This window comes from Rhea americana, unplaced genomic scaffold (genome assembly GCF_003343005.1).
Source record: "Rhea americana isolate MKP2758 unplaced genomic scaffold, rheAme1 scaffold_374, whole genome shotgun sequence".
Lineage (NCBI taxonomy): Eukaryota > Metazoa > Chordata > Aves > Rheiformes > Rheidae > Rhea > Rhea americana.
In genome coordinates, this window is record NW_028186506.1 from 413,337 (window position 1) to 423,788 (window position 10,452).

General features: G+C 58.2%; 1 protein-coding gene across 1 annotated transcript in view; it reads left to right on the forward strand.

The window, feature by feature from the left end:
• Nucleotides 1–10,452, forward strand: part of SKAP1 (src kinase associated phosphoprotein 1) — a 155,164-nt gene that overhangs the window by 134,117 nt on the left and 10,595 nt on the right. The window contains exons 10-11 of the mRNA XM_085313027.1: nucleotides 4,345–4,407; nucleotides 9,200–9,312. Of these exons, the coding sequence (XP_085169153.1) occupies nucleotides 4,345–4,407; nucleotides 9,200–9,312 (176 nt within the window). The remainder of the gene's footprint in view (nucleotides 1–4,344; nucleotides 4,408–9,199; nucleotides 9,313–10,452) is intronic.

Genomic DNA, 10,452 nt, shown 5'->3' on the forward strand with positions numbered 1-10,452 from the left:
GGTGAGAGGCAGCTCCCCAGCTTGTGTGGGGTCCTCAGCACGGGGAGAACATGGCTAAAATCCCTGCTCCACCACAGCTTTCCTCTGTGGCCTGCGCAAGCTCCTTACCCCCACCCCACCCCATGCCCCAGGTCTCTGCTTCGTTAAACGCCAGGGGTGGTGGCATGTTGCTGGAGAAGCAGAAACCCGAATGTCAGAGTGGTGGGAAGCAGTCGCAGGCACCCGGAGGAGCACTCGTGGCGGGTACGAGAGGGCGGCTCTGCCCGGAGCGCCTCTGCCCCGGCCCGTCACAGCCCTTGGCCTCGCGACAAGCGTGGGAGTCCTGGCCGAGCCAGGGTCTCCTGCGGACCAAGCTGCTTCTCTGGTGTCCCAAGCAAAAATAGAGAGAGAAAGAGAGAGGGAGAAAAGAAAGGGGGAGGGAGACGAAGAGATAATTTCCTCAGCAAGTCATCGTCGTTAATGAAGTTTTACAAAAACAGATACAACCAAGGAAAAATAAAATTTCACAGGTGATAAATTTTTCCAATTTCCCTGGCAGAATTCGATAGGATTGTTAAATTAAGAGTGAAGGTGTCTGTTAGGAAGCAACGAGCAGTGATGGGTAATTTTATAGAGTGGAAAATTGAATCAAATTGCTACATTAAAACACAGCTCCTCTGAGAATCCACCCGACGCCCGGGCTGCTCCGGCGCGGTGGCGGGGTGGGTGCGCGGCCCGGCCGCGGCTGGGGGCTGCCGTGGGGGCCGGGTCCCAGGGAGCCGCGCCGGGGCCGGTCCCCAGGGCGGCCCGAGGCGATGAGCTGCCCCAGGGGCTTGTTAAAGGCCTTTCCCCGAGGACGGCGTGTCCGGCCGTGGGGCTGGGATGCTCTGCAGCTTTGGCACGGGGAGATGCCATGGGGGGAAGCCCGGGAGACGTGTTTTTGTGGCATTTCCCTCTGATTCATCTCTCTAAAGTCCAGATATCGCCTGCRATCAACCACTGAGGCTCTGGGGAGCCAGAGTTTCCTTTCTAGACTTTATTCCAGAGGGCTGCAACAGGCTGAAGGGCTGCGGAGTGGAGGGGAGCCTGTCGCGTCCTCGAGGGCCRCGTCCACGACTTGCACGGCTCAGGATCTGCAGAGGGAGATCCGGGGCCAGCGCGCCCTGACGCCGCGGGCCGTGCCGGGCTCGGCCGCGCTCCGGCTCAGCACCTTCGCGTGGCCGCCGCGCCGCGGGCAGGGGACGCTGCGGCCAGACCCTGCTCAGCGCCGCAGGAGCGGGGGGACGCGGGAGGGCGAGCGGAGGCGGCCGTTGTCAGCGAAGGGAAGTCACGCGATTTCCTTGGGAAAATCCAACCTGAGGCGTGCGAGTTTCCTTCCTTCCTTGCTTCCTCCAAGCGTGCATCCAGCACAGTCCTCGCGGGGCCCCGGGCAGCTGCGCCCGGCATTTCCTTAGGGCAGCAGCGTTTCGGCACGCGGCCGYCCCGGCCGCTGCTCGGTGCTGGCACGGGGCCGCGGAGCAGGCGGAGGTGCCCACGCCGACGGCCGCGAAGAGCCGTGCGCGGCGGCCAGGCTCGAGCGTGCCGGGCGGAGAGGGCTCAGGGCATCGCCTGCCGGTTTCCTCCGAGCGGCTCTGGCAATAGGTGCAGAGCAAATCCTCACCCTGGCAGGGGAAACTGAGGCACGGAGGGCTGAGAGGGCTGCAGGTGGGAGAGCGAGGCCAGACTCAGCCTTGCTTTAGCTACTGCCACCAGCCCCCGGCTCAGAAAGAGAAACTGGGATTTCTGCATTTCAGCTGCTCGCGCTGACTCGGGCTCTGCGCAGGCACCGAATCCCGCCGCGTCCCTGCCTGCTCCGGCGGCACGGCCCGCCCGTCTCCGAGCCGTGGGGCCGTCCCAGGCTCGCTGCAGGCGGAGGAGGGAGCCGGGGTTTTCGTCTGCAAGTGGGCCGAGGCGGGCCGGGGAGGGGGAGCTGCTCGGGAAAGCCGYGGCTCTGCTCGCTCCGGGAACCCGAAGGCAGCGTTTCCTCTGCGGCGTGTGCTTTCCTGCGGCAGTGCCGGCTGCCGGCTTCCCGGGGGCGTGCAGGGGCGGCGCGGGGAGGGCCCTGCGCGGAGGTTTTCTGAGGACAGCTCGGCTCCGCGGGTGGGAACGGTGCCCGCAGGAAGCGGACGCGGGCCGGAGGCGAGCGCGGGGCGCGGAGCGGGGGACGCGGAGCGGTGGCGGGAGCACGGCACCGCCGGCGCAGGGAGTCTCCTACCGCAGTCCTTCCTCGGGCGGCCCCGGAGGCTCAGGGAGGCCGCGCGGGTGGACATGCGTGTGCGCGGGGACGCGCTGTGCCGGGGGAGCGGGYTTGATTGACTTCGCTCGGAGGCCGAAACTGGATTAGGGGATCAGGTGCCATTGGTGAAAGCACGAAGGAAGAGGGTTTGGGGAGCGTGTGTGGGAACGGTGGAGGGAGAGCGTCGTTACGGATACATTTACATTCTCTTTTACAAATGCAAAGAGCAGGCAAAAGCCACTTTCAATAATTTATTTTAAAATCAATGCTAATGAGGTTCTGTCTCATCAGTGGCCGAGTTTTACAATAAAGTCTGATTTATTTAGAAAAGATCTTTGGTGCTGCTTCCCGTCTAATGGGGGAGCAGTTGCAGTGACCCTCCAACTTTGGATCCAATTTGCAATTCACAGCGGAGGGCTGATCTGGTTTGCATTGATCGGCAGCAGCTGGAGGAGACGGCTGGGGCTGGGGCAGGGGCCGGGGGGCCGGGGACCACGTCCTCCAGAAGTGCCAAGAAGCAGCACTTTAGCTGTCGCCTCGTGATCGGTTGCGCGGGATCAGCAGAAGACCCGTCGCTGACTCATTAGGCTCCGTCTGTCAAGCCTGGGGCCGGGCTGCTGCTGGCTCTGCCTAAGGACAGCAGCAGAAGCTGAGGCCCCCGCGGCGCCCGGCCTGCGGGGCAGCGACGGCGCCTCTTGCTTCTGCACGGGACTGGGGAACGCTGAACGGCCCATCGCAACGGCTCTGCGAGCGAGGGAAGCAGATGAACGCTGCTGGCTCCGCAGCTCCGTGGCAAGAGGGTTTACCTGAGCTTTGGCTTTCTGAAACACTTCAAAATTGGGATTTATTTACATTATTTTATTAGGTTGTTTGTGGCTGCAGAAGGAAGTGTGGGTTGCAACCGTGGCTCATGCAGATGCTATGTGCCCATCTCATCCTACCACATGGAGCAGTCAGGCTGGGTGGCTTGTTCCCACCGCCCTGGATGATGTTAATCCAGCTTCCCCTCCAGATGCAACCAGACAGCTTTCAGAGAGCTGCTTAACAACAAAACCTTTTCATGGGCAAGTCTTGGAGCAATGCTACTGCAGTCAGAAGCATTAGTACCTTGCAGATAAGGTCTTGCGTCGACCAGTAGCCAGCCTGGCAAACTCTGGTGCTGGTGTCAATTTGCTGGTTTATGGTTTATCAATCCAAATCATTTTGAGTTGCATTTCAGCACAGGTTATGGTGGGCTGGCAAAAAATGCCTTGATTTAAGTCCATGTAATTCTTGTGTATAGATACAGAACACGTTTCTGCCAGTCAGTAGCCATTTTCCCAGGGTTTCCCCATAATCTCCAGCCCATCTGTACTGGCTCTCACTTAATCTTTTCCATKATATTGTTCCTTATTATTTCCTTGTGTCCTCTTTCCCCACCCTCCAYGGCCGTGCCAGTGTCTGCCCTTTGCTGTCAGGGTCCTCCTCTCCTTAAATTCTGCTTCTTTCCACAGTCCTTCCATGTTTTCCTGTCCTGACATTTCTCCTCAGTGCCTAATTTTCTCTAGACTGTGACTTCCCCTGCACAGGAAGCATCTCTTCCTATAGGACGCTCAGTAAAGTGCTGTGTAAATTTATGAGGCTACAATAAGTGATTTGTTTTGACCAGTGTTAACAACAATTCATATTTTTATGCAGCGTGTTTCAAAATATTATCTGTGACTTCCTCCCTTCCACTCTTCACAATTAAGCCAGTAATTTGTTATTCTGACAGTCGGATGCTCCCTCTGCCTGCCCGCGAGCTGGGCGCAGCAGTAGCGACGGCCGGTCACCGCTGCATCCACAGCTGTTCCGCAGGGGCTGCGTGTCCTCGGGGGGCCCCGGCTCCCCTTCCCGATGCAGCCGCGGAGCGGGCGGCAGGTCCTGGACATGGCTTTCCTCTCCCTGCCCCAGGAAAGGGAGGAAACGGTGATCCCYGACGCTGCTGTGGGATCGCCTGTCCGCCACGGCGATGGTGGGCAGCCCTTAATTCCTTCGCTTGTCTTGCAGTGATAAATGCTGTCTCTCCCCGGCACTAACCTGGCTTCTTTGCTCTGTTTTTCCCTTCTCAGAGGAGGAGCTGGATCCCCCCTTCGCAGAGGACACCGAGGATGCTGGAAGTGGACAGAGAAATGGTAGGAGCTCCACCTGATTTGTTGAATGCACAGGGCCTGCCCGGTCCCGGCGGCCAGCAGCTCCATCTCCAGCCGTGCTCTAGCATTTCGGGGTGCGGTAATGACAGAGGAGATCATGAGGATGGGAGAGGCCCCAGGATCAGACTGTGAAGGGGAAAGTTTGGATAACTTGCCCTCTGGTGACTGTCCCCTCCAAGGCTCTCCTGTCCACTGTGCTATGGGCACAGGGGTCACCTCTCCTGAGGATGGGCACCAYGTCCAAAGCCTCTCTGGTGGGAAATGAGCTCTCCACCAAGGAGCCCCATTGCGAGGGAGACCCCATGGACATCCGCTCCTGCCTGATGGGATCCGTTTACCAGAGGATCTCCCAGAGACGCTCACGCGTCCTTGTCCCTTGCGCCATCCTCTGCAGGAGGCAACGCCTTGGAGAGGCGATGGGGAGCATCCGGCGCTGGGCCGGGAGAGCAGCGCTCCGGCCGAAACAATCGGAGGAGAGGGCAGGAAATGAGTCAGGGCCCAGAGGAAGCCAGTGCAGGGAGGGATCTTGGCGCTGGACGCCAGAAGGCAATGCACCACCACCCTAGGAACCAGCGCTGCCCACCCGCGCGSAGCGTCCGGCTCGAAAGCATCCCTGTGGCAGCCAGCCCCCACCCCTGCTTTTTCCTTCAGGCCCCAACACGTGGGATCCGAGCGGAAGATCTGTTTCCTCCCCAGCTCCCCCCGGCCCCACATGCTTCTCTTTCCACCACGGCTTCTGCCCCGGTGCAGGAAAGAAACTCTTGTGTCCGAGCAGCCAGGGCAGAGCTGCCTGGGAGCTTCCTGCTGTCCCCCCGCTCTCCGCACAGCGCAGGAAGCCACGGCGTCCCGGCCGGGCCGGCTCCGGRCAGCTTCCCATGCTGTTGGTCCCAGAGCTCAGAGGCAGCAGGCTGCTGGGGTGCCTGCCTGGTGCGGGGACCCAGGGCGACCCGGGGCAGCTGTCCCGTTGGCTTGGTGGTGGAGACCGGAGGGGTTTGGCGTTGGCCTCTGGGGACTGGCGTGTGGCTGGACCAGCTTYACGCAGCCCGTGCTCTCTCAAATAGGCACGAGAGGCATTTCTGGCAAGCCTGGATCCAGCTGCTGGGGGGCGTCGGGGGGAGCAGAGCTCGTCTCCGCAGCAGGCTGATGCCAGAGGTGTCATGACCAACCTGCCCCCCCCCCACCGAGGCCACCCCGAGGATTTTGGGTTTTGCCTGTCATAATCCTGCCAGCCGTTTAAAGGCCCTGCTCGTACTCATTAGCATCTTCCTGGCGGTTGTAATTGTTGTTAATAGTTATAACTGTTTTAGTTATTAGTGTTGTCATGATTGCTTTAAGCCCTGTGTCTGTTTTTACACTAAATAATTAATTAGGCTCTTGCCTCTGAAATGCTGGGCCGCATTTCAAGAGGGAAAGGTTATCACAGTGCCAGGAACCCCAACCCTCGTGCCTTTTGCCTCGGTAAATTGTTCTTCAGTCCAACTGCACAAAGGGCGAGAAGGAGAGGATAGAAGTCCTTGACCAGAAAGCTGGGCTGGAGGGAGTAAGAGAAGGGGCTGTTTCTTAATTATATCACACAGCCAAAATGCCAGATGAGAATTTGGCTAATGGAAAACTATTGTTTCTAATTTCTAAGAACTCCAAGGATGCTACAAAGCTGCAGCAGCCCAGCAAATCCTGCTGAGAGCTGCAGGCTTCTGCTGCCAAGACACCCATCACCTCCCCTCAGTCTGCAGGCAGCTTAATCCCTGCCTTCTGTGCCGGGCAGGCTTTGGGCTCCTTCTGCAGCGCAATTTTACTGCTTGAATATGTACAAAGCCAAATTCCTATACTAAAAAAAGCAACCAAACAAACAAATCAGGCTCCTTTCAAGCCTTCTGTGCTTAGAATAGCAGGATGTTTCACCTAGCGTGAGAACAGCAATGAAAAACACTGGCCTGCAGACAGCTGTCACTAGGTTTCAGCATCAACAGACTTGCGAAGCAACATGCCTGAAGCAAGTGGATCGGGCAGATAGTGCCTCTCCCAAAGCCCTGCTGTGGGCTGTTCAGACTGTAGAATAAAATGGTGCAGTTGTCATATTTGGCTGGTTTTCCTAACAACCCCAAGGTCCATAAACATGGGAGCAGGCTCTCGCCCCACTTACATCAGTGTGAATCAACTGCATTGAAATCACATCTCTTCCCTGAAAGCAAATTCAGGAATCTATACTGAGGGTTTGGACTTTTTAAACCCAGTGTCCATTTTCTGCAAATGATCTTAATTTTAACAAAATACTCTTGGCAGCTTGCACAAACATCTTGCTTTTGAGGCTGTGGCTAGGAGTTAAGTGCAGAGCCCAGCGGAGCTCTCATCATGAGGCACCTTCCTCATCTAATGCAATTAATTTTGACCTTTTGAAGACAGGGTTGGAGGGAGGGGTGAGACCTTTCATCAAGCCAGCTGACATGGTTGGAAAAACTCTACAAACTTTTGGGAGCATGAACCCTACTGCAGGCAGGAGAGTTTTCTTTGTGCTCATGGAGTGTCTTGCCCAGGATCATGTGTGAGGCTTCTGCGAAGTCTCTGTTTTATCAGCTGAAATTTCCTTTCACCAATCCTTGCTGACAGGCTCAAGGTGGCAAGATGCAGGATTTGTGRTTAGACATAGCCAAGCATGAGCTTCCAAAATATTTTGTTGCACCTCATTTTAAGGATTATTCCAGCCTATAGAGATAAAATATTGCATTGGCCTCTGGTACYCACCAACCCAGAACTACGCAACCAGGGTGCAACATGACCCTGTCTGAAGAGGAACATAGGCTGACTTTGGGCACTAGTGATCACTTTAGTGATCACCATCCTCAAATCTCTTTGCCAATAAATCGGTTACAATGCTCCACAGGGTTACTAAGATATTACTTATYACCGGGAGCAGCTTTTTCCCAGCAAATCCTGCCCTCCTGTTTCATTGCTCTGTATCTTGTCTTCCCTTCTCAGTCCACAGCGAATGACCTTGTGTCACTGGGGAAAACCAAGCAGCAAGTGCCGTCCCTCAGGGCCGGCTTGTTCTCTGCCTCGCCGCGTTGTCCTCGCGCCCTCCTGGAACGGCCTTTTGTGTTCGTTACGCAGCTTGCTGCCTGCTGCCAAAGCTGCTGCTGGCTTTGTGCTCCTGCCTCTGCGCCTGCGAGCTTGGATATTCCTCTGCCTCCCGTTCATAACCTCTGGTYCCTGCACTTTGCACGAGCTTAAATAACTCAGTAGCTCCTTCTCCTTCTATTCCCTTCACAATCTTTTCCTCACCACTGCGTGCTCTCCCTTTAATACTTTCCAAAGGATGCAGACCTACTTTTTTTTTCCCAGCCTTTCTATTTAAGTTCCCCAAGTCCCTGAGTCATTCCAGTTGCTCCCTGCTGTACCATTATCCAGCTCTGTAATGTCCTTTTTCATATTTAGGTGATCAAATCTGGGCACAGTACTGCAGATGCACCCTTATCACTCAGTCCCTTATACCATATTAGAAACATTTTCTCCAACGCGTGCTCGATATTTTCTATTTATGCTTTCTGGGCAGGCTGCAGCTGCGTGGCAGAGCAGCCCAGCGCGCTGGCGTAGCCCGGTGCTCAAGCCCCGTCGAATGCTGTTTAACTGAGTTTAATTATCCACCGGGGCCCCACCACGATGTCCATGTCACGACATCTGGACCTGCCGCCGTCAGTCTCCTGCCTGAAACCTTTGGTTCAGGAGCACGTTTTTAAGGGTTGYCTGGGAATCTCACCGCCCGGGCTTGGGTTTCGTTCTGCAAGAGCGGTGCGGACTCACCTTTCGTGGTGGCTCTGGTCCCTCTGCCAGGTCCTGAGATGAGAAATGCCGCTTCGAAATGGGAAAGGTGACAAGACTGCTCTGAAAACACTGGTGCGATGTTTTCCAGAAAGCCCGCGCACGCATTCAGCCAGAGGCATTCCCCAGCCTCGGCACCACGTTTGCCAACTGTTTCGTCAGCCCAAACCCAGAATTTCCAACAAACAAATCATCCATCTCCAAAAAAAGGGAGAAAAAACAGTCTCCTGGAGCAGCAGCACAGACTGCCCGGCCGCATCACGCCGCAGCCACCTGGGGCCTTCTCCGACCTCCCAGAAACAGGGGATCGAAGCGGCTGTTTGCTCCCTGCTCCCCTCCTGCCAGGTGCCCCCGGTCGAGGCTTCGGGGCCGTCTGACTGCTAACCGAGCCCCGCTCAATCGGCTGACACCCCCTGCTTGGCTTCTTTAATTAATAAATAAACCTGGCTGTCACCTTCCCCAGCAGCATCCTCCTGGAGGCCCCGTGCAAATACCCGACGTTAATTAACGGTATTCCTCTTCCAGGACCGCTGGCGAGGCCTCGCGTCGGGGATGGCTCGGCTGGGCAGCCGGGAGTTGGGAGATAGCGAAGGCATCTTTGGTTCAAACACTTTGATTTTCAGTGGGGTTTACAGTAAACAGCTGCCATCCAGCCTCTCCTGAAACGGAAACATCTACCRGTGCATTTGCGTGTGTTTGCTGATCCTGCTGTGTTTGTTTATCAGCTAGCCCCTTTCTCTTGTAGTGGTTTCTTGACCTCTGTTTTTTAGTTGAAACGGAAAATGAATAAATCTGAGACATTTCACAGAGATTCTTCTAACACCACCGTTTTCTCGCTTTCCCCCCAGCACCAGGTGCTTCCAGTCCCTCTCCTGGACACCTCRCCGCGGCCTGGGCGGACGGGGACGTCTCCTCGCGTAGCTCCCCCTCGCCCTGACCTCTCCTCCTTCCTCCCCAGGAAAACCCCCAAGAGATTTCGCCAACTACTACCAGGGCTTGTGGGACTGCAGCAGCGACCACCCCGACGAGCTCTCCTTCCGCCGCGGCGACCTCGTCTACGTGCTGAGCAAGGTAGGGCGGGAGGCGCCGGCCCCGCGGCTGCCCGGTTTCTGCTTGCAGGGCTCGGTGCCGCTCCTGCCCGTGCCCCCTGCGTGCCCCATGGCGCTGCGATGCCCCCAAGCCGGGGGGCATCTCGCACTAATGGAGTGTGTGCGTGCTGTTGCTTGGGCATCGCAGGGGTGATCGAGCTGCTCGGCGGGGTGAGACCGGCTCTTTTCGGCAAGCGCACGCAGGTGAATGAATTAAGTGTTTGCACTCGCAGGGCTGCGGGGGCAGGAGCAGAGCTCCGGGCGGCTCCGGCCACACGTGACCATCCCTGAGCACAGCTCGTCCCCGCAGGGCTCTGCCCTGGGGCCTGGCTGCTCCGTGCCGGATCCTGCTGGCACCAGTGATGAACCGGGGGGGTTGCATTTCGTTGGAAGTGTTTTGCAACGTGCTTTGCACCTGAACCGTGCGCAGCACAGAGCTGCGCTGCCCGCAGCGAGGAGGGTGCCGGCGCCGCCCGCCCTGGGCAGAGCTTCCCCTCAGCCACGACGCCGGCGCGGCGGCCGGCTTTGGCATGGCACTGCCTTCCCACGCTGCCTCTGCGGCTCGAGCCCGCTCTCCGGCGAGGCCCGGCGTCGCTGCCGGGCTGGCCCTGTCCCCCCGCGCGTCCGGCGGTCGCGCCCCGTCTGCCCGCCGCGGGCTAAGACCTAGGCCACGTTTRTGGCTGAGAAAGAGAATCTGGACGAGTTTTGCATCCTGGCTTAGCAACAGGATGTCCCTGCGGTGGAAACGAGTGGTGGGATCCCGCRGCGGCGGGCGGGGGAGCGGAGGCGAGGGCGACGCGGCGGCGGGGAGGCCGGCGGCAGCCTCGGGCCTCCTCTTGGAGGCTTTTTCCTCCCGGTTGGCCCGCCTGGCGCCTTCGCCTGTCCCGCCGCTGGCGCCTTTCGAGCCGGCTGCCGCCCAGCGAAGGCAGCCGGGAGCCACTTTTCGTCCCGGTTTCACCRTCGCTTTCCGGGCGGCCGCGAATTTCCCCTCTGCGGATCTCAAGGCTCTGCTCCGCCGGCRCCGGGAAGGGGCTGCCCTGCTCCGGGGCGCCCCGGGAGCCCGGCGCGGGGCCCTGTGGTTTCACCTTGCCTCCACCGGCGAGAGCCAGGAGCGGCTCCCGGC